Consider the following 23,963-nt stretch of genomic DNA (forward strand, 5'->3'; position numbering starts at 1 on the left):
TGATTGCAGGGATCCCTGGGTGGCGCAGCGGTTTGGCGCCTGCCTTTGGCCCAGGGCGCGATCCTGGAGATCCGGGATCGAATCCCACGTCAGGCTCCCGGTGCATGGAGCCTGCTTCTCCCTCTGCCTGTGCCTCTGCCTCTCTCTCTCTCTCTCTCTCTGTGACTATCATAAATAAATAAAAATTAAAAAGAAAAAAAAGAATCTGATTGCAGTTACTGATTTCCCCAGGCCATACAGGGGTAGGTGAATTATGTGAAAATGCGCATGCGTATGTGTATATTTTCAGGGGGAAAAGGTCTGCGGGGAAATACACACTAAAATGCCAATATGCACTGATTCATCAGGTCCTATCTATTTAGGTGACAGAGACTGGGCGACACAGAATTATCTGGCGGCCTAGCAAGAGACAAATGGGGGCAAGACTAATACCTCTTATTTTCTTTCTATTCTCTTTGTTTTCCACAGTGTGAATTGATATCTTCTCTAGCAACCATAAAAACAGGTTTTATTTAGAAAAAGGAAAATGCTTTTCCTTCAGAGGGCTGAGTCTTGGAAGGAAAGGATCAATCCCGAAGCCCCTCGGCTCCGTCGTCGAGGTTCCCACGGAACCACACTTGGGAGCGTCTTGTATCCAGCGGGGCAGCCCGAAACAGCGGAAGTGAGGTATCTGCCATCGACTTAAGCCGCGTGTTTCTCGTACTGATCTGCAGAAAGACCGCAAGAAAGGTGACCGGCGGGAGATATTTCCGCAGCCACCTCGGCAGGACCCCCGCCCACAGCTCTCAGGTTTCAGGGACGTAGGTGGTTCGGTTCCTACAGACCGCTACTACCGGAAACGGAACGCCTCGGGCAGGCTGGCGATTGGACGCGGGGCCGGAAGCGGAAGCTGAAGGTTGCGTGTGGAGGTTCGCGGTATGGCTGAGGCGGTGGGTGCTGCGGCCGAGTCTCTGCCGGGAGACCGGGCGCGTGCGGCGCGCACCGTGCTGGATCAGGTGGTGCTCCCGGGTGAGGAGCTGCTGCTGCCGGAGCAGGAGGACGCTGAAGGCCCAGGGGGTGCTGGGGAGCGACCGCTGCGCCTGAATGCGGGGACGCGCTCCCGGGGGCGCGTCGTGTGCGGCCCGGGCTTGCGGCGCTGTGGCGACCGCCTACTGGTCACCAAGTGCGGCCGCCTCCGTCACAAGGAGCCCGGCGGCGGCAGCGGCGGTGGCGTTTACTGGGTGGACTCACAGCAGAAACGGGTGAGTTGGGGGACTCCGGAGAGGTGGTACGGCCGTGAGGGGGATAGCCTCGCTCTGCATGGGGCCCTGGACCTCTTCTCTGCGAATGCTGGTCCAGAGCCACCGTAATCTTGTGCGCACCGCTGCATCCCCCTCAGAGGGACTGTGAACAAATGGAACGTGGCCCGAGAAGGAGAGAAAGGAGACTGGAAATCTTGGCGTCTAAGAGGATAGGGATTGTGAGACAGGGTCATTGCCTACAGAGCCTCAAAGGTCAGGGAGCACCAGAACCAGGCTCAATAAGTGGATGTTACAGGGAGTTAAATTTCTCTTAGAGTAGGTAAGGACTTTAATATGGGAAAGTTTGTCTAGCAATGAAATAGCCGTTCTTGGTTGTAAGGACCCCGTCCCCTGTACCATTGGACTTCATATGCCAGCAGAAGCTCTAGGAAGTTTTTTTTTTTTTTTTTTAAGATTTTACTTATTTATTCATGAGAGGCAGAGACACAGGCAGAGGGAGAAGCAGGCTCCATGCAGGGAGCCGGATGTGGGACTCGATCCCAGAACTCCAGGATCAGGCCCTGGGCCGAAGGCCGGAGCCAAACCGCTGAGCCACCCAGGGATCCCCGCTCTAGGAAGTTCTGATAAGGATACAAGAGGTGTGGGATACTGACCCAAATGAACAGAGTATTAGAAGCTGTAAACCTGAGAGTTTATGGTGTGATTTTTTTTTTCTTTTACTGAGAGAAACATCACATTTGTTGTTGATTTGTATTGATTTGTAAACTTGAATTTCAAAATATTTTTTAAATAATCTAATGACCACTAAGGACTTATTAAAGATATCTTCCAAGATACCTTGGAAATGATTGTCATCTATGACTGTTCTTTCATTCTGTTTTCTTCTGCAGTATGTCCCCGTGAAAGGAGACCATGTGATCGGCATAGTGACAGCTAAGTCTGGAGATATTTTCAAAGTTGATGTTGGAGGGAGTGAGCCAGCTTCTTTGTCTTACTTGGCATTCGAAGGTGCAACTAAAAGAAACAGACCAAATGTGCAGGTAACAATGGGAGCTTTTGGTTACAAAAAAGAAGAAAAGCATAAGAATAGTCAGAAACACTCAAATAACCAAAAGGCTACCTAAATTGTCTCCTAAGCATGACCTATTATTTTCCCAGCTCTATGGGGTCATCTCTGAGTGTGTAATCACTTTGGGGCCCAAGAGTTCCTTCCAGTGCTCCAGCTCTAACCAGAGTCACATACTTATTTTACATTTGCTATATTGGGGGCTGTTTCATCTCTACTGAGTTGAAAGGTTATATTTGTTCTTTCTATTGTTTTTTATGTCCATATCCACTGGACAAGGAAGTAAACCATAGGCTGGGGAAGAAGGAGGGGTAGATGGTGCAAATTGCCACATCAGCCATCTATCCATCCTGATTGACTGGCATCTCACAACTTCAGTCACATCACCATTTCCCAACAGCTTTGATTCTGTCTCTGATGTTTTGCATGTTCATCCCTGTATATCTCCATATTGCAAGTTCAGACCTTAGCTATTTTTTGACCAGACTTGGTCAGTGACCTCCTCATTAACATCCCTGCCTCTACACTTTTGCCCTCTCAAAAGCCAACAGCCTCACACACTCTCCTTTCTCCAAAAGAGGGGAAAAAAAATTTCTTTGAAGCCTATAGATTTCATTGGCATTATACTCCAGAAGTCCTTTCTTGTCTATAATTGTATCTATGCTTGAACTATCTCAAACTATTTATTTATTAACTAAAGATTTTATTTATTTATTCATGAGAGATACAGAGAGAGGCACAGACCTAGGCAGAGGGAGAGGCAGGCTCCTTGTGGGGAACCTGCATCAGCAGGACTCAATCCCAGGACCCTGGGATCACGACCTAAGCCAAAGGCAGATGCTCAGCCACTGAGCCACCCAGGTGCTCCTATCTCAAACTATTTAATAGCACTACTGAATTCATAAGTCCCTGCTCTTGTACGTTTGCTCATGCTGTTCCCTTTATCTGGATTGCTCTGTCCCCTTAGCCTATGGAACATCTCATTTTTGAGAACCAGGCTAAACACCACCACCTCGGTAACACCATCCCTCATCTACAGTCACCTTTCTTATAACTTTAGCACCTCTTAAATGAACTTTGTTATTTATATGTACATCCTCACTGCCCTCCACGACCAAATGCTTCTAAAATACAAAGAATGTTTTTATTTCTTTAGTTGCCAGTCACCAACTAATAGCAGATACACAACAGAACAAATTAATTCTCCTCCATTCCCTTTGTTTCATCATTTTGAAGTTCAACTCTGAGGTTTTATTTTTTAAAGATTTATTTATTTACTTGAGAGAGAGAGAATGGGAGGAGGGGGAGAGGGAGAGAGAATCTCAAAGAGACGCCACACTGAGTGCAGAGTCCAATGTGGGGCTTGATCTCACAAATTCCCTAGAGTAGTGCTAATAGAACAACTGTGATGACACTAATGTTTTATATCTGCATGGACTAGTATGGTAGCAACTAGCCAAATGTAGCTGTTGAGCACTTGAAATGTGGCTGATGCAACTGACGAACTTAATTTTAAATGTCTAATTTTAATTAATTTAAATGAAAGTTTAAATAACTGCATGTGGGTAATGGCTACTATATTGGATGGTGTAACCTTTGAGGATGTTCTCTTGTCTCTGAGATAGCTCCCAGTCTAAGGAGGGCACACTTCCTCATGTTGCCTTTTTAAAGACTCAACTCCAGGCTGATGGGTATTCTGGAGAACAGTCCCTTAGTCACAGAAATACAGATGGCTGACATTGCTGCCTGTGAGAAAGAACCAGTAACAGCACCTGTAGAGTGATTTGCTGAGAGGAAATGAACTGTTTTAAATTCTCATTTTAGGTTGGAGATCTCATCTATGGCCAGTTTGTGGTTGCTAATAAAGATATGGAACCAGAGATGGTCTGCATTGACAGCTGTGGACGAGCCAGTGGAATGGGTGTGATTGGACAGGACGGTCTGCTTTTTAAAGTGACCTTGGGCTTAATTAGAAAGTAAGTCTTGATGCCTTCTGGCTCACCTGTCCTCTCTTATAATTCTACCTTTTTGGAAAGTTGTCTCATCTTTGGGGTTTGGACTCTTTGTAACAATGTCTAAATTTCCTCAAATTTAAAAATCATTGTCCATTTTAAACTCCTGCATTTAGTCCCATTCTCTCTTCATGTGAATATGTTAAATTCACATGTATCTAGTGTAGTTTTTGTGTTGATGTGGAGTCTGGCCTTCTCTCCCAGAAAATCTGCTGTTCTTACGGCTGATATACTGCCTCCAAATATAAACACTGGCCTTTCCTCCTAAGTCATTTGAATACAGAAGCAATTTACAATTGTATAAAATCAAAATTTTTTAGTAATGGGGGTCAGATGCAGGTAGGCTGATGTGCTCTTCAGGCTCCTCATTAAGGCTCCTGCTGTTCTCTCCCACTAGATTTAATAGTCCCAGACATAGATTCTGTTAGGTGTTTAAATCTTTACCTATTAAAAAAGCTTTACTCCTAGAACTCCTGAGCCTCGGAGTTCAGCGTTGCATGCCTCTCTTTGTTATTTATTCTGCAGATTTGGACAATTAGTTCAAGACAGAGAAGCATTATTAACCAAGCAGCATCCTTGTAGTTTGAAAGTTAATGCTTCTCTCCACGTACTGAATTTAATACCAGGGAATAACTTACATTGTCAGGGAAATAAGCTTAAACTGTTCTTTTAGCACCATAGATTTAAAAAAAAAAAAAAAAAAAGCTATGAATTCTAAAGCCTAGAATTAAGGTACTCTGACAGTATTGGGGAAGAACTTTATACAGTTTTTGTAAAGTTGGTGACACAGGGAATCTAATTTTTTTTTTTTTTTACAGATTTTATTTGTTTGAGAGGGAGACCATGAGTAGGAAGGGTGGCAGAGGGAGGGAGAGCTGCAGACTCCCCACTGAACAGAGTCCAATGTGGGGCATGATCCTAGGACCCTTGGGATCATGACTTGAGCCAAAGGCAGACACTTAACCCACTGAGCCACCCAGGTGCCCCAGGAGTTTGATTTCTTTGTAGAGGATAATCCACTGTTGTGACCTGTGGTATACTGCTAAGTGTGCTTGGATGAAAGGGGGCAGCAAATGTCATGTGCCTTATTCTTGGATGATGTTGATGGGGTTTTGAATAACTATGGAGAGCTGTCCAGAAAGTAGGAGTCTTCTTCTAAAAGAGAGTGAGATCACACTTCTTAAATTTAATTTTCTTTCCATTTCCTCACTAGGCTCTTGGCTCCAGACTGTGAAATCCTACAGGAAGTGGGAAAACTCTACCCACTGGAGATAGTATTTGGGATGAATGGAAGAATATGGGTTAAGGCAAAGACCATTCAGCAGACCTTAATTTTGGCAAACATTTTAGAAGCTTGTGAACACATGACAGCAGATCAGAGAAAACAGATTTTCTCCAGATTGGCAGAAAGTTAGATGGAATTTTTTTATGGGTCAATTGACCCAAGAGACTATGGGTTTCCTGGGGAAAAGTTTTTCAGGGGACTCTCTCCCCATTAAACTTTCAGAAGACAAAATGTGAATGTACATATTGTCTTATCAAAGTCCTAAATATTTTTATAAAAATGTTACTAGTTGCCACCCATGTTCTTGTGGGTGAGAAAAATCATTATAAAATAATGATGTATTTTTTCTTTACAATAAAGTTTACTAAAAGTACGATCATTTATTTGACATTAACTCCTCTAGTTTTGTTCAAGGGCAGCTTTTATAATAAACCAAAGTAAATGTTAAAATAACAGTTATTTTCTGATAATAGTAAAACATGTTCATCAAAGAAAATATAGAATACGTAAAGAAGCAAATACACTATGGACACAGTGTATGTGAATTTTTTTCAAATTGGAATTATGGGATTCTACTTTTTATACTACTTTATAATATACTCTGTCCAAACAACATTTATTTCTTATGTGATTATTGTTAAAAAGGCAATAGATCTCATTATTTTCATATTATAGGATATTTTGGGTATGTCCAGCTTTTTGTTGTTTAATAAATGTTTTTATTTTATTTTTTTAAAGATTTTCTTTATTTATTCATGAGAGACAGAGAGAGAGGCAAAGACAGGCAGAGGGAGAAGCAGGCTCCATGCGGGAGCCCGACGTGGGACTCGATCTCGGGACTCCAGGATCACGCCCTGGGCCAAAGGCAGACGCTAAACCACTGAGCCACCCAGGTGTCCCTATAAATATGTTTTATAAATAACTACTGATGAGGATCTCTGAAGCCAAGTCCAAAACTCGATGCCTAGGTTTTTAAAAAATGGTAGAGGTGATAGAGTTGGAGAGGAAATTCTTCCATGCTGTTTGGTGTTTTAAGCTAAGCCTCTAGAGGTGAAAATGAAGCCTGGCAGATGATCCAGGTCAGTGTTCTGGGGTCAGAGACCTCCCTGAGAGTATGAGTTATCCTTGAAGCCTAGCCATAGGAGGGCCCTTTTGGATGACAAAGATTATAGAACTCGTTCAATATGGTGCTAAAGACCAAGGAGCATTATATATTCCCAAAGATGTTTCCTGAAGATTGGCTGTTTTTAAGAAAAGAACACTGATATAATTTATAAGGTGATCATAGCTCCTTAAGAATTAAATTCTGATGGGGAAGGGACAGAGCAGAGGAGTAATGTTTTGGTTCTTTTGAGATCTAGGATACATTCTCTGAATTTGCTAACAATTTAGCTTTCAAGTTTACTAACCCAAACTGGTCAGAGTAACTGAAGCAACTGTACATAACTAAGACATGAGAGAAGGGATCACTGAGATTTATGTAATGAGAGGTGATCCAACATGCTTGTGTCAGAAGCAATGTATTTTCTGGTTATTTTTAAGTTAGACTTAAATACTGTGGTTTTGCTTTTCAGTTTGACCCGTTAGTTACAAATATATATGAAGAATCTAGTTTGTACAAAGCTCAGAAGAGATACAAAGATACTCCCACGAAGTGTCCTATTAGGAGGCTACTTTAGGAAGAAAGCCTCCACTCCCACACTCAGAGCAGGGGAGACACGGTAGGAGCCAAAGGTGGGAATGAAATGCTACAGGGACTTAAAGCAGGGCTAGGTTAGGACAGGCCAATCCTGTGAAACATGTCAAGCATATTACTGAGTTGGGGAAAATGAGCAGCATCAGAGGAGGCTAGAGAAAGTACTACAACTTTATGATGACAGTTGAGTGAAAATTAAACTTGATGTAACAATAATTATTTAAGCTATCTCTAAAGAGTAGATATTTCACAAATAGATATATAGAAAATGAATTAATACATCCAAAGCCATATAGTTTAGGGCTAATTCCTTGTTATGTAAACTTTTTACTTAGTCAATATATATCTGGGCTCTTCCCATGAGCCAGGCACTATGGGAGATAGAAAAGAGCATAAAATATGGTCCCTGTTATTAGTAATTTATATTCTAGGGAAGAACCAGGATGTCAAGGTAAAGGCAAGTGTGTGCCATCGCCAGCCTCTGCTCTGCTTCTCTGTCAAAGCACCTCCAGCAACTTTGCCTCCTGCAGCTCCTTAGGCTGTCCATCATTCCACTGAGTCCTGAAGAACGTAGCCTTTCCTGGAAGAAACTCCTTTCTTCAGTGCTTCAGGCCAGTTTTGGGTCTCAAAGTATGTGGACAGGATATCAAATACTGTTAGAAGGGTAAAAAGAAAACAGTGACCACACTGAGGAAAAAGAACTAGTAAAGGACTAATGAGGAAAAGGGTGTTCTGGAATATTTCATTCAACAAAACTACGCTGCAGCACTCATGGACCCAACTGCCCACAGGGACCTCAGCCTACACAGATACGAACGAGCCTTTACCAACAGTGCTGCAACACTGAGAGGAAAATAGTACAATGGGAACACCAAGGGGGGCCCCTGACGTGGCTGTGAGGGGGCAAGCAGGGGCTGAGACACTCCTAGGCTGAATTCTAAAGGACAAATGGGAATTCACTGTCGAATGATGGGTTGAATACAGGGCATTTTAGGCCAAGGGAAAAATTTCAACTACCTTTAACATAGTTGGGATCTAAGAAGAAAATGAAAAATGCCTCTAAGAGGCCACAATACCCATCATAAAGTGTATGCAATAAAATCTGAGCACGTCAGACAGGGTTGCTTCAAGGGCCATTTATACTTCAACACAACACAAAGAAGTAGCACCAGAACTAACACATGTTAAGTGTAGGCCATTCAGCAGTACCTTGATTGATGGCCAATATCTCTGAATGATAGTTTTTCCCATTCTGGCATCTGACCATGTATTCCTGGATTGGCAAGCGGGCTGTCTTGACAGAATGTTCTTGGGCTTTTTGAAATGTCACCTTCTGTAAATCACAGTTAAATATTTTCCTTTTAAAAATGACAAAGATTGTCATTGTAATATGCATAACAAACTGAAAAACCCCATTTACCAACACTCCAATTTCCATCTGTAATCATTAATTACATGAAAAGTGTATTAAAAATCAGTAGCCTGGGCAGCCCGGGTGGCTTAGTGGTTTAGCGCTGCCTTTGGCCCAGGGAGTGATCCTGGAGACCCGGGATTGAGTCACACATCAGGCTCCCTGCATGGAGCCTGCTTCTCCCTCAGCCTGTGTTTCAGCCTCTCTCTCTCTCTGTCTCTCATGAATGAATAAATAAAATCTTAAAAAAAAAAAATCAGTAGCCTATGGCAGAGTGGAAGGAACTGCAGATAATGCAGAATATTATTCCATGTGAGAAATGGCTTGTGCAGCAAACATCTTACTTCCTTGGGAGTCATCTATCCACTAGTTTCCATTTACTGCTACTTACAACCAAAAAGGAAATAAAGAGAGGTCTATCTGCAGCCACAATCTGTATCCAAAAGTTCAAGAAGTCTAATCAATCAGAGAACACTCCTGACCCTAACTCAGTAAGATGCAGTTCTGGATATCTAGAGTTTTTAGCCCATTGCCATTGGGCAACAGCAAATTACAGAAAAGAGAGAGGATTCAAGTCAGATACACCACGAGCAACAAGACAGCATTAAGGTATGAGAGCACACAGCCCAATTAAAAGGGCTCTGGAAACTGCAGAAAAGAGTCGTAAGAACCCAACAAACCTCCCAAATCTGAGGCCATTTAGGATCGGAGTACAGTAACTAATATCCCTTTAAAGATGTCCCTGAGTCATGAACTGAAGTTTAAATTATATTTGCTATCTTGTAAGAAGCTCTGGAAAGATCATCTACCTACTTAAAATTTGAGGATTAAAGAGAAAGGTTTAGATTCCTGGGATAATTAACATCCTTGGGTTGGGAAGGGGCCTCAATAGTTAACCATTCCACTCTAAACATTCCTTCCAATCTTGGTGTATCCTCTATGGCCTCCCTCCTAAGTGGGCTCTGTCCTCAAATGGACAATCCTTGTCAAAGGGAGTTCCATGCATCCTGGGGAAACCTACTCTAATTTTGACAGTACAGGTTAAAAGGAAATTCTTGATAGCCAAATTTTCAGTTTTCTCTGAGCTTTTCACTCATTTGTCCTAATTCCATCCCCTCAGGGCCACACACCAAGCAAGTAAAATGGCTCTTCCACAAGAAGGCCATTCCAATAAAATTCCAATTCAACAAAAGAAATCTGGACTGTCCTACCAATGTTGAGATTATGAAGTAAGTCTTATGTCAGCAGAAAAGATGGCCTAAGAAGGAGCAATCTCCTCTCCCACAAAGAACAACTAGCTGGTAAGAATGCTGAGTCAGTATTTCATTGGTCAATATCATATCAGAATTACCCTTGCAGAACTAATAAAAAGAGGAGAGAAGAAAGGAGCTCAACAATAGCTATTTATCTAATTACCAAACATTCCCATTCCAGTTCCCAACTGGGCTGTCAGGTCAGGATAGCTAACGCTGATGAGGACAGGGAGCTTCACAAGTAGAAGGGTCAAGCTAGGTAGGATAGGTTCTTTCTTCCTAGTCTTGAGTTTTCACAAGTAGAAGGGTCAAGCTAGGTAGGATAGGTTCTTTCTTCCTAGTCTTGAGTTTTCAGGCCTTTTGCATAAGGTTATGATAGGGCAGCTGCCTCTGAAAGTAAGCCCCACTTTTCAAAATACAGTTGTTAGGTCTGAAATGTACATTTACCTTCTGAATGCTTTCGTCCACAAGTCCACCAAGGATGTAAACTTTGTTTAGATCAATATCTTCAAGAGCTAATGAAAAAATGAAGGCCATTGAGATCAAATCGGTTTTATAATTTCTAAATCCAAAGAAATTAAAAGCAAAGAATTATTACTGATTAAAAGTAGAAATTTAATGAAATAGAAACCAAAAGGTAATAGATTTGTTGATTCTCTGAAAAGACAAAGCTTTGGCATATCTGATCAAGAAAAAAAGGTAGTTGATTCAAATCAATATGAGGACCCAGAAAAGAGACAAAATTAAAATGACAAAGGAATGTGAAATAATTAAAAAAGAATACTAAGATCAACTTGAAACCAATAAATTTGAAAATTATGTGAATTAGTCAATTTTCTGGAAAAAAATATGTATTTAACATTGATCCAAGAAGGGCCAAGGAAGGAGCTGATTGGGGAAACTGGGAAACATTACCAGGTAGCTCACAAGGTCCAGCCGAGGCTGAAGACCCAAATCTATACAGCTGTGCATACATTGTAGGAAACATGGAAAGCATAGTGATGTATCCATCCATAAGACATGTGTAATTAATATTCATTCCTTTTTATTTTTTCTTTTTCTTTTTCTTTTTTTTTTTTTCTTTTTTTTTTTTTGATAACGCCTTGGGTGGCTTTAACAAGTTCTGACACAGAGAATAGTCAAACAAGGGCTAAGAACAAAGTGCTACATGAATCCATGCAGTCAAGTACATACCGTGTTCTGAGTCAGGAGTCAGGTACACAAGGGTTTCCAGAGGAAATAAACTAAAGCAGTCTTCCTCTGTTATGTCTAGCTGAAAAATGTAAATAATCCAATGTAGTGTGAACTAGGTTAAGATGCAGCCCACACTGCAGCAACTAGTTACCAGGCATCTATCTATTCTGCTGGGTATGGCCCCTATGTGCATCAAGGAGATACATGTCTGACAATCTGTTCTCAGAAGGTGCTCAGCTGGGGAGGGGAAGCAGAAAGGACACTCAATCCTACAAAATGAGACAAAGCAACAAGAGGCCCTAACAGATGTACAGGAAGGCTGCCCCAGGATGACAGATGAGGGAGTGACAATACCAGGGATGACCTTCTACTGAAGGGAAGGCTGGAACTTGGTTTCTGAGAAGAGGTGAGATTGATACATACAAAAGGAAGAAGCACTGAATGTGGGGAGAGTCGCGGAAGAAAGGCATGAAGACGGGGAAGCAAGGGAACTCTGCAGCCCTAAGAGTGGGCCTGTCGCAGCCCTAAGAGTGGGCCTGATGGGCTCACATAAAAGAATCATAAAACACTTGTAGAGAAGAAAAGCTAGAAATGGTTGTATTACAGAACAGACTGTTAAGATGGTAACAGTGACCACAACTAACAGTGTAGGACCGTACAGGATACTTTGCACGCTCACTGCCTCTGTGAACCTCCCTGGGAAAGTTCACACAGCCCAGTCCCAGATATATAACACAAACACATAGGACATATTCAGTGGCACATCTTAGGAAGTGATCTGGACTACTGCCTGTATTACAATCACTACATTCATTAGACCCTAGGGAAAGATGTAAAAAATTAACTGAGTATTCCCTAAAACTCATCTTGAATCCACATTACTTCCATAGGGATTTTCTCTTCCCCCACAACTCATGTTCCCTAATTCTGTACTACTATAACCAAGAAAGGAGTCATGGCATTTTCCCCAATCATTCCTGGAGCATACAGGCTACCATACAATATACAAGATACAAAATACAGTCCTAGAGACTGGTAATATTCAATCACCAATGCAGTGGAAGGCTGAAAGTTTAGAAATATAAGAACTGATAAGAGGTTCTAACATTTTTTAGATTGCAATAGTGAAAACAAATATTTCACACGTTTTTATATCAAAATATAAAAAAGTCTTAAAAATTTATTATTAGCACACAACCTACTTTTCAAATGACACTTCAAATAAGACATAAAATGAGGCTTACCAGGTAACTAGAAAATCCATCATTCATCCTCAAACACTCTTCATAGAGGGGACTGTCTGTTGTGAATCCAGTGAGGTAGATCCAAAATGGCCTGTCAGCTTTTTTATTTGAACCATACAACCTTCGGATCTGTCCAGCCAGTCTACTTAATTCCTTCAAAGAAATGCCGATGACTTAGCTTGGAAACATGCCCACTCTTTCTAAATTCATTATCAACAAATGGTTACTCAGTAAGTTCACTGAATGCTACTCTGGGAAATCTCATAAACTAGAAGGGCTCCTTTTACTCTAGGAGCTAGTATGTATATGTGGGCCTGCATGTTACACCCCACCGAACTTGCCTTAGAGATCAAAGTTAAAGTAATGACACTAGCCCAAAAATAGTCAGTTAATGCAAAGACTGAGCACTCTCCCTCCTTCTGGACCTGTTGTTATATATCTAATATGATATATGGAATTGTTCTTCTAGCTCCTATCTAAAATCTTACCATATACTATTTACTATTTACTTTAACAAGGTCAGAATACTATACATTTTCTAATACTCCATCAGATAAACTTGGCAGCTTCTCCCTAACTCTGGAAGATTTACTAGGGTTGGAAGTTTTAACTTTCCCTCCTGATTCAGAGACAACACCCTTAAGAAAGGTAGTTAAACAATCTGGCCTGATTTGGTTCAAAAGAAAAAACACTTTAAAAAAAAAGATTTTATTTATTTACACATGAGAGACATAGAGAGAAAGAGAGAGAGAGAGAGAGGCAGAGACACAGGCAGAAGGAGAAGCAGGCTCCATGCAGGGAGCCTGATGCAGGACTCATCCTGGGTTTCCAGGATCACACCCTAGACTGAAGGCAGTGCCAAACTGCTGAGCCACCCAGGCTGCCCAAGTAAAAAATACTTTGGGTTTGATTTAATCTGATACCTCAATTACTATAAACAGTAGAAAATTCTTGGTTGACCTTTTCAGAGGGCTATACTTAGAGGTTCCATGTAAGAACCCCAGATCTTCAGTCTTTCTAATTTCTCTGAAAAACATGCAAACACCAGCACATACAACAAGAGATGTTGGCAAACAGAAAAATATGTTTTGTGGTGTAAGGTCTAAAATGAAGGCCCACCACTGTGTGTTAATTAGACATCTGGTGAAACCAGGTGGGCCCTGAAAAACTCAACTGAAAGTTCTCCCAATTCTGCTCCCTTCGATAAGAGTCATTTCTATCAAAGGGACCAGGCATAGTTCCTGCTTATCTGCGAGGAGTGAGTTTCAATTGCCTGCCAGCCTAGGAACTTTTCCCAGCAAATCAATCACATCTTCCTGTAGGAACCAAGGGGGTACCCCAGGCTCATGACACTACAAAACCTGCCTCCCACAGCCCCTAGTTGTTCAATCTGTTCCTGAGTGTAACCCTCTATGGCCCTACATGGCATGCAGTGTCATCCTTTCCCTGGGCTGAGTATAGGTGACTAATAAACTGCTATCACTCTTATCTGTCCAATGTCAAGTGTGTTTTTTTTTTTTCAGTCTAGCATGGAATCCCTCCTTCACAATAGGGTGAATGGAAAACCATTAAAACACATACATTGTAGGAAGACCTTCCACCAGGGCATGTCCTCACAACATGCAACCAGGCAAGTATTTGTCTTCCCAGTAGAAAGCCAGATTTCATCTCTGGCGAACTGAACACAAAAGGCTCCATCTAGACTAGGGACACCATGAACACAGAGGCAACAGTGTACAGCTCAGAAAAGAAGATAAGATAAAACTTTGCAAACTAAACTAGAAGTTATCTATTCTTTTTCTGATTCATAACAACAGCCATCTTGGAACTGAGTGGCTTAATGCATAAAAAACTAAACACTTTTGCTGGTCTACTATGGAATTATAGAAGCTGGAACTGGTCATTGACCTCCCTCATGTGAGCAGGAATTCAGAGTTTAATGGATGTCCTACCTTCTTAGACATGTGGTTGGCCATACTCAGATCAATACAGAGTCTTGGTCCTGAGTGTTTGGCTTCCAAAAGTCTCTCCTTGGTTAAGGATCTCAGAAAACGTTTGCTGTGCTGGGGGCAGATGCCTAGAGTGAAATTATCAGAAAGGAATAAAAGTGGGAAAATAAAGGAATACATTCAGTAAGAAAGAAATACTCCCAGCCAACTGAGTACTTTTTGCATACAAAGAGAAACCTGAAACTCATGCAATGTATTCGTTCATTTGGGTACAGCAGAGTGGGGAAGAGTGTGGGCTCCGGAGCACATTGCCAGGTATAAATCAAGAGTTCAATCCATTCATTTATTACTAGATGATCTTGGGCATGTTATTTAACTTTTGAGCCTCGGTCAGTTTACCTACAAAATGGAGATAATAAAAGCACCTATCCTTTAGGGTAATGCATGTAAAAATCTCAGCAATGAGCCCAGAACAAGGCACTGGGTAAACGTTAGCTGCTGATTTTGTCATTCCTTCCGCTTCTAAGCTTATAAACACATAGGTGCACTAGTTTTGTGAAAGGCAGCCTAAATTCTGCTTTGATACTTTGTTTCCCAACAAAATAGAAAGGTTCTACCTCCAAGATGTTTTTTTACTTAAAAACAATATTCCCACTCTCCCAGGAACATGCAGATACCAGTTTGCTAAGACATAAATATGATTACACCAGGAATTTGATGTATTGATGTATTGTTACCTGAATTTTCTACACGATTGGCCTTTCTTCTTTCTTTTTCTTGCTTTCTTTTGCTCTTCTTTGCTGCAACTATCTTTTCCCAGTGTCTCTGTTTTCTTTGGACATTTTTCTTATGTTATCCAGAAAACAAAATTGAGAACTTCGTAAGCATTGAAATGGAAAATGAATATTCAAAAGTTAATTATTTTTTTAATCAGATTTAAAGTTAGGAGAGAAAAAAAAGATATTAGAAAAAGATTGGATTATGTTCAGAGAAAGCAGAACCCCAGAAAAAGAGATGTGATGTGTCCAAAGTAAATGTATTAGGGACAGGGCCTAAAGCAGACTTTAGATTTCCTGATCCTTCCAAGGTGTATCAAAAATTCCCCTTGAGCTTTATTTACTCTTCTTATGAAGCAAGTGAAACTGAAACCTTAAACCAGTTAGCAGGAAATTCATCCAATTTTGGAATATGCCAAACTCACTCCTAGTCTGTTACTAGTACCTACCCTTATACAAGGGGACTCTGGCACATAGGATCATCCCAAAGCCAATGGCCAGGCAACTGGCTGCACTTACTGAGCACCATGTTGCACTGCCTGTGGGCAGCGTCTCTCCCTCCCGATGCTCGCATTCCACATCGATCTGTAGAAGCTGGAAGCTTTCAGAGATGCTATCTTCACCTGTGTCCTCTAGGATGACTTCTTGTTCCTGCAGCAAGTGTGAGTCTGTTTTCTGAGCACTCCCTTCCAATTTCCAGTCCATGTGCTTAGTCTTCTGTCCTTCTCACCCAGGTGGGAAAAAGGCATAATTATGTGAGATGTTACATTATTTCACTTACAGAGGTATCAAAGAGTGTTACTGTGTTGCTGAAGGAGTAAAAGTGTGGAAAATATTAACACAGATTGTAACAAACAAAAGTATCTGTGTCTTCCAGAGAAAGGAGTCACCACAGAAATGTTTTAGTACTAAGGACTGAATCCACTTCTTAGAAGACAAACAAAACTGACACCTCCAAGCAATCAACGATTATTCACTGCTGCAGTGGCACAGGTAATCCAGTCATTTATTGTGCTCTTCAAAATCCATGTAGTAGTTGAGGGCGGGACAGAAATAGCAAAAGCCACCTCCTCCATTATGTTTCAGTTTATATTCAAAACTATTCCTTTAGCAAACAATTACTGAGTATCTACTATATGCAAAGTCCAATACTAGAAATATCCTAGGAGAATAAGAGCTAGCCAAAAAATGGTAATGAGTTTCCTGAAACCAACCAAGAATTCTTCTGGGTTGCTGGTGATGTTTCACAATTTGTTTTTCCAAACTATTCCCTCTCCCAACTCAGTTAAGTTGGGAACTTAACTGCAGCTGAAAACCACAGTCATCATTGAGAATATTAATATCCATCAGAAGTGCTGAGGTAGGAAAATACGGAGAACCACTGCTATGGCACACTTAACCAATGCCAAAATTTCAAAGTGCTGTTCAAAATCCCTGGGAATGCTGTACATTAAAAAATGCTCCCATCTATAGCTAAGTGTCACAAAGAATATGTCCATTGCTTCTGGCTGCTCCTGAGTCCAGGTGCTACCACCATCTTTGGAAAAGTATTATCTCTGCAAACGTAAATCTATGTAATATGATTCATGCATATAATTAAAAAAAAAAAAGCCCTATTTATAATGAAAGGTAATTCCTTTCAAATCCTCACTCCAACCCCTCTCACCTCTAGGGGCAACTTGTTAACCAGGTGTTTTTAGTTCATTTGATAACTGACTCCTTAACATGAAATCATATGCTTTCCATTTCTTAAATCGTCACCTTTGAATTATATCAACTCCCTATGAAACACTTAAATTCAAATCACCTGGGCAGCCTGGGTGGCTCAGCGGTTTGGCGCCGCCTTCAGCCCAGGACATGATCCTGGAGACCCTGGATCGGGTCCCGCGTCGGGCTCCCTGCATGGAGCCTGTTTCTCTCTCTGCCTGTGTCTCTGCCTCTCTCTCTGTGTCTTATGAATAAATAAATACAATCTTTAAAAATAAAAAATTCAAATCACCTCTTATTTTTAATTTTTCTGTTACACCAACCTTTAAAAATTTCTTGAGGTATAATTTAGATACAGTAAAATGCAAAGATTTTAAGGGTATAGCTCAGGAATGTGTGTGAGGGAGAAATATACCAGTTCAATGAATTTTTGATAAAAGCATAAGGCCTGTGTTACTCACACCCTCATCAAGATATGGAACATTTCTATCACTCTAGAAAGTTCCTTTCCTTCTGCACTTTCCAAATCAATCTCCATCCCATTCCCACAACCACACAAAAGCAACCATTGTTTTTTTTTCTATAACTATAGATTAACTGTGCCTATTATAAAACATCATATAAATGGATTCAACCAGTGATATTAACAGTTTCCCCCTCAACATGTTTTTGAGATTCATACATGTTGCTTCACGTATTAAGTTTATTCCTTTTAATTGATTAGTGGAATTCCATTCTATGACCAAATCACAATTGGTTTATTCTCCTGTTGATGGATATTTGAGATTTTTCCAGTTTGGGACTATTATGAATAAAGCTGCTAAGAACATTCTCTTACAAGTATTTTTGTAGATGTATGTTTTCATATCTGTTGGCTAAGTACCTACCAGCAGAGTTGAGGGGCATATAGGACAGTTGCCTATTTAACTCATAAAAGACTGCTAAAAGTTTCCCAAAGTAACTGTACCATTTTACAGTGCTGTCAGCAATGAAGGAGACTCCCAGATGCTCTGCATCATCACCAACATTTGCTGTTGATAGATTTCTTAATCTTAGCTATTATTATGTAGTGGAACGGAGTTGTGTTTTAATTTGCATTTTTTGACTGTTATTGATATTGAGCACTTTTTCAGGCAATTTATTGGTCATTCATAATATATCTTTGTAAGATTTCTGACCAAGTCTTTTGTTCATTTTAAAATTATCTTTTTATTAATGAGCTGTGGAAGTTAATCATATTTCTAGACATTAGTCCTTTTTCAGATATGTGTATTTGAGAATATTTTCTCCCCATCTGTGGCCTGCCTATTCATTTTCCTAACATTCTTTTTTTGACCAGAAATTAAAAATTTTAATCAAGTCTAATTGATCATTCTTTTTCTTTTATAGTTAATGCTTTCTGTGTCCTTTAAGAAATCTTTGCCTACCCTAAAAGCACAAAGATATCCTATGTTGCTTTCTAGAAGCTTTATAATTTTAGCTTTTACACTTAGGCCTATAATCCATCTCAAATTCATTTCTCTCAAGGATAACAGTCTTGTCCTGCCTATTGTCCAATGCCTGAAAGCAGTTCCTTCATATAACCTAATTTCAGTTTTTTTTCAATCATAGGAAGGTAAGTCTAATACCATACCTCTGTCATGATAATTACCAGAAGATATTTTTACTATGTTTAATAAGAATATCTTTAAACTTCTTGTTCAACAACCTCAGGGTTAGGCCCTGAACAAAAACAGCCTTATCTTTCCCTTCCTCTCTCTTCCTCCTTCAATGTTCCAATTTTGGTAAGCGGAAACTTTAATTTTACATGTTCAAGAGAGGTTCTACATTGTGTTATGTCATGATTTTTAACCCTTTTGAGCTTTGTCTATCCCCTTGGTTGTTTCTAAGTTTTGTAAACCAATAAATTGCATTTACATTAACTGTATAAATATTACCCCTTACAGAGCCAAGTAGTGTCTATTTTGTTTTCTAATGTTTTTTTTTTTGTATTTATTTTGTTTGAGAGAGAGCTCAGGAGCCCATGTACACATGCAACTTACATGCAGGGGGAGGGGCAGATTGAGAGGTAGAGATTCTCCACTGAGCTCAGAGCCGGACTGAAGGATCAGAGCTTGATCTCACCACCCTGGGATCATGACCTGAACCAAAACCAGACTTGGACACTTCACCAACAGTCATCTAGATGCCCCTGTTCTCTAATGTTTTGACTGCAGTTCCTGTTCCTAGCAACCATTTCTAGTGTAGAGCTCATTTTGTTTTCTTGTACTCCATCAAATGCTCAAAATCAGGCCAAATATTAGTTTTGTTTTTCATTTAGACAACATAAGTTATTGTAGTGGAAACAGCAGTCTTAGGATTTAGCCATGCTTCTCAGCTTCCTACATGTGAGTAGTGGGGTAATAGCTAAAACACTTAACTCTTTGTCACCGATTCTATGAGATGGGATAACACTACATGCCAGGACTGGTGCAAGAACTACACATATTTCATTTACCTGACATGGAACAACTACACATGAAATACAGGCTGTTCAAACCCCAATTGGTGTTATTCTATTAGTTTTTCTAAAAAGGTAAGCTTCTGAGAAGTTTTGGGTATTCACCACATATCATGTGAACAACATATGACCACCAGATATATTCCTGAAGATGGCCAAGTAAATTACATTCTAGATTTTAAAAACTAAAGATTAGAAATTTGTGTTCATTTTCTTGTATAAGCTAAAGTTTACTTTTGCTTAGAAATCCTTTAATACTCAGTACAAATTTTAATGTATTTAGTTATACCATTGACTGCATCACTATGAATTTATGGCATACATAACATTTAGTACTGCATATTATTTCTAGAGAAATGTGGAAAATACCAATTATTCTTAGACATTTCCAAAGTGCTGCAGTGTTCACATATGAACAGCGATGTTCATTATAAATACCTTTTTTAAGAAAAGATAGCCAGACCTGTTATGACCATTCCTTTAGATGACTGGACAAATCTTATTGTGCCAATCATCAGAGTCATCATCTGCATTCTTCTACATTTAGGCATTCAAAAAAAGGACAAATGAAAACTTTAGGATAAACTGGTCCAATACCTAACAACCTCATTGTTATCAAGGTGAGAAAACACATCAATTTGTTAAATGAATGCCAGTTTGTTAACAGCCAAGTGCTTTCCCTTCTCTGAACTCCACAGCATCTTGTATCTTTATCTGTTTGTCCATTCATTCAGTCAATAAATATTCAATGAGCCCCTTCTCTTTGCCAGAGCCTTTTGGGGAATGGCTGGGAGGCAATGGATGTAGATAGCTCATTCAAGAAGTCTGGCTTGGAAGGAGAAAAGAGAGCCAGTGTTGGAGTAGCTGGAGGGGCTATAGAGTTTTCCACTGTTGTTTAGAAAACTGGAAAGTCTATGCTCATGTTTTCTCTCCCACCAAACTGAATTCCTTTGCAGGAGGGACTGTGTACTTATATTTACATAAACACTAACAACTCACAGTACGGAACCTTGCAAACAGCAGTGTTTGAATAAATGTTGTTAAACGAAACTGCATTTTACCATTACCATCCCCATTTCCTCCTTCTTATTCCCCTCCTTGTATCTCAGACATCTCCAAGTTCCTATAGTCCCTGAGGATGTTTCTCAGGAACCTGGGATACAGCAATATTGAAAATCAAATGAAGGCAATTCCAATCACTACCAGAAGAGTCGGCAATATAGCAGATTGGGCAGGGACCACATCTTCTTCATCTTTGTATCTTTAGAGGCCAGCACAAGGTCTGGCACAAAATGGAAGCCCATAAATATTAAATAGAAGCTTGCTACCTATTGATCCTCAGAAAACAAATGTGAAATTGGACATCACAGAAGAACAAATCTTTATCTGTGTGAGATGTTATCTATGCCCAGTTTTAGCATTTCATTTTTTCATTAAAAAGTGTTTTCTAGGGTCGCCTGGGCAGCTCAGTGGTTGAATGTCAGGGCGTTATCCTGGGGTCCCAGATCGACTCCTGCATAGGCCTCCCTGTGAGGAGCCTGCTTCCTCCCCTATGTCTTTGTCCCTCATGAATAAATAAATACAATCTTAAAAAAAAAAAGTGCTTTCTGGCGTCGCCTGAGGGAATCACTCGGTTGAGCATCCGACTCTTGATTTCAGCTCAGGTCATGATCTTAGGGTCATGGTATTGGGCCCTGTGTCAGGCGTGGCATTCCACTTGGAGTCTACTTAAGATTCTCTTCCTCTGCCCCTCTCCCATGCTCTTGCTCTTTCTTTCTCTAAAACAAATAAAATCTTACAAAAAAGAAAAAAGATGTTTTCTGAGCCTCTGTTACAGTCCAGTACTGAGTACTGGAGTTTCTCAATTAGTTACTAATCATGTAACAGTTACTAAGCACCCAACATAACAGTGCATGCTGAGGATTTGAGAATGATGTCCATTCTGCCTTCACAGGGCTCCAATTATCTGACTCAGCCTTGCATCATAGCTGGTCTGTTTCCCCACTACATTATAAGCTCTTCCAGGGAAGAGACGATAAAGAATTCAGGTGCACACACTCAGTGACCAGTACTGAGCTTTGCAGAATGAAAAGCATCATCTTAAATGTTTGATAATTATGTTACCCTTCTGCTCACAACTATGCAATGTTCTCCATTTCACTTATATTCATAACTGAAATCCTTACAATGGCCTATACTGATCATTAAGGTCTGCCTCCCCCCCCCCCCGCCCCCATCAAGTGTCCTCTGCACTTTCTGATCGAATTGCTGCTCCTAACATACCAAGGATAGTCTCACCTCAGGGCTGTGCACTTGCTCTCATTTCTACCTCCAGTGCTCTTCACCTAGGTAACTATATGACTACCTGCCTCATTTCATTCTGATTTTCATTATCCGACATGTTTTACTTACTTTTTATCTGAATTTCTCCATGCCTATCATGTAAGCGGGTGTTCTGTTTGCCTTGTCCACTACCCTGTATGCCTACAAAAAGGCTTGGTACAGAACAGACGCTCAATAAATACTTGCTGACTTGATCAATTCCCCACCCCACTCTCCATCTCTGAGTTGGCAGAGGCCTCAGATCTTTCCTCACCCAAGTCCCACCTGATGAGCATATCCCTGGACGCTAAGTGATGGGCCAGCCTCTGCACGCTTTTCTCATTTTCTAAAATTTAGTTCAAAAAAATAAAATAAAATAAAATAAAATTAAAATAAATAAAATAAAATAAAATTTAGTTCACCGAAGCTGGCTCCAGTCCTCTGGCACCTTCAGCACTAGAGCACCCAGACCCCCGACCCGAGAGTACCCCACCTGTGGGCCCCGCCTCTCCTACAGGCTGCAATTGTGAGGGCAGGCGGCAAGGGAAAGCACCAAGAAGGTGGAGGACACGAGGCCACAAGACTGTGGAGAGTACCTTCCCGGTGACTGTGCCGCCCACGCACGAGGTGGCAGTCCCAAACCAGACCCCTCCAACCCCACGCCCGCCCCACAACGAGCCCCTGGCGTACCTGAACCCCTCACCTCACGCAGCCTCCGCGGCGCACGTCAAGCCCCGCCTCCGGCCTCACTTCCGGTTCCTGCCCCCTCTCCGAATGGCATTCTGGTAGTTGTAGTTCTCACCCTGGCATCGAGGTCCAGTCCACCGGTCCACCCGCGCTGACGCTAGGGTGTTGCCTATGGTTTACGCAGATATTGATTGCCTCGCCTGTCTGAGCCTGTTTCCCCGCTGTGAGATGGAGGTTACAATCCCAGCCGCTCGCAGACCTCACAGGGTAGCGGCAGGTAACCAGAGGTTTTGAGGGCTGTCAAGAACTGGGCAATTGGGAAAGTGGGCTGCAAGCAGCCTTTTTTTTTCTTTTTTCTTTTTTTTTTTTTAAGAGTTTATTTGATTCACGAGAGACACATAGAGGCAGAAACACAGGCAGAGGGAGAAGCAGGCTCCCTCTGGAGAGCCGGATGCGGGACTCAATCCCAGGACCCTCCCTTCACACCCTGAGCCAAAGGCAGATGCTCAACCAGATGTTCCCTGAAACCACTCTTTTTTTTAATCCTGTTTTTTTTTGAAACCAGTCTTGAGTCACCTTTCATTTCAAGCCTGGGGGGCCTTGCCCTCCCCTGGGCTCCTCTACAAGCCACAGAACCCACCAGCTGACACAGCCTTCCCTGAGCACACAGGGGCCCTTACCACCACCTGGCTGTTCAGGCAGAGAACAGAAATATCGCGGTTTGGGGCCTTAACTAATGAGTCTAGCCTCTGGCCATTCTCCCTTAGTCAACTCACCTCACAGATCCATGGGGAAAGTGAGGCTCAGAGACATGAAGAGACTTGTCCAAGCCTTGGTCTGATAAAAATTATCAGCCACTCTTCACTCTTCCCCTTATTCCCAGGGTCTCACCCTTTCAGAGAGACCCTAGCATGAATGAGCTGGAAATATCTCCTGCCAAAGATACCACAGCCCTGTTGGATTCCTCCTTGACCCCACACTGTTTCCCTCTCTGGACTTTTTTCCCACGGCTCCTCCAACACCTCCACCCTGTCCCTAAGCCTTCAGTTCGTCCTTTACTGGCTACTACAGCAATTTCATTTTTTTTATTTTTTTAAGATTTTATTTATTTATTTATGAGAGACACACAGAGAGAGAGGGGCAGGGGCGGGGGGCAGAGACACAGGCAGAGGGAGAAGCAGGCTCCATGCAGGGAGCCTGACACGGAACTTGATTCCGGATCTCAAGGATCAGGCCCTGGGCTGAAGGTAGTGCTAAACCGCTGAGCCACCCGGGCTGCCCCTACAGCAATTTTTAAATGCTAAAAGTAAACATTCTTTATCTCCCAGAAGGCTTTTCCTAAAACCCAGCTATAACACCTCTTCTCTGCTCAGAAGCTGGTCCTGGATTTCACTCAGCTGGGCTTGGGAAGAGGCTCAGATGGTCTTCAGTGGCTCCCATCATACCTACTGGTCCCTGCACTTTGCACTCCCTGCCACTGCTCTTGTATCTCTTCTTGCCCCTTCCACCCTTCACCGCCACCCCCCAAATCCCACCACACAGTGGACATCTGTTTTCCAGATGATTGTATGTGTCTCCTCTGTTCCAAATCCTAGTGGCTTCCCACTGTACTTGGATATA

General features: G+C 41.5%; 2 protein-coding genes across 4 annotated transcripts; one reads left to right on the plus strand and one right to left on the minus strand.

The window, feature by feature from the left end:
* The first annotated feature begins 908 nt into the window (after window positions 1-908).
* Window positions 909-5,983, plus strand: EXOSC3 (exosome component 3). Its single transcript, XM_055302517.1, has 4 exons — window positions 909-1,241; window positions 2,132-2,281; window positions 4,132-4,283; window positions 5,533-5,983. The coding sequence occupies exons 1-4, from the start codon at window positions 918-920 to the stop codon at window positions 5,732-5,734; spliced, it is 828 nt and encodes a 275-aa protein (XP_055158492.1). The 5' UTR covers window positions 909-917; the 3' UTR covers window positions 5,735-5,983.
* A 482-nt stretch (window positions 5,984-6,465) lies between these two features.
* Window positions 6,466-22,393, minus strand: TRMT10B (tRNA methyltransferase 10B). 3 transcript variants are annotated; one of them, XM_055302515.1, is made up of 9 exons: window positions 22,347-22,393; window positions 15,647-15,849; window positions 15,089-15,197; window positions 14,355-14,479; window positions 12,403-12,555; window positions 11,159-11,237; window positions 10,412-10,479; window positions 8,510-8,633; window positions 6,466-7,953 (listed from the first exon to the last, which is right to left on the minus strand). In XM_055302515.1, exons 2-9 carry the CDS (start codon window positions 15,830-15,832, stop codon window positions 7,847-7,849), a joined length of 951 nt encoding a protein of 316 aa, XP_055158490.1. In that variant the 5' UTR covers window positions 15,833-15,849; window positions 22,347-22,393; the 3' UTR covers window positions 6,466-7,846. The 3 variants fall into 3 exon arrangements, with proteins under 3 accessions (XP_055158490.1, XP_055158489.1, XP_055158491.1); XM_055302514.1 differs by having other exon boundaries at window positions 22,360-22,379; XM_055302516.1 differs by lacking the exons at window positions 10,412-10,479; window positions 11,159-11,237 and having other exon boundaries at window positions 22,360-22,379.
* Between the last annotated feature and the right edge of the window lie 1,570 nt (window positions 22,394-23,963).

Source organism: Nyctereutes procyonoides, unplaced genomic scaffold, assembly GCF_905146905.1.
Source record: "Nyctereutes procyonoides isolate TBG_1078 unplaced genomic scaffold, NYPRO_anot_genome, whole genome shotgun sequence".
In the NCBI taxonomy this organism is placed as follows: domain Eukaryota; kingdom Metazoa; phylum Chordata; class Mammalia; order Carnivora; family Canidae; genus Nyctereutes; species Nyctereutes procyonoides.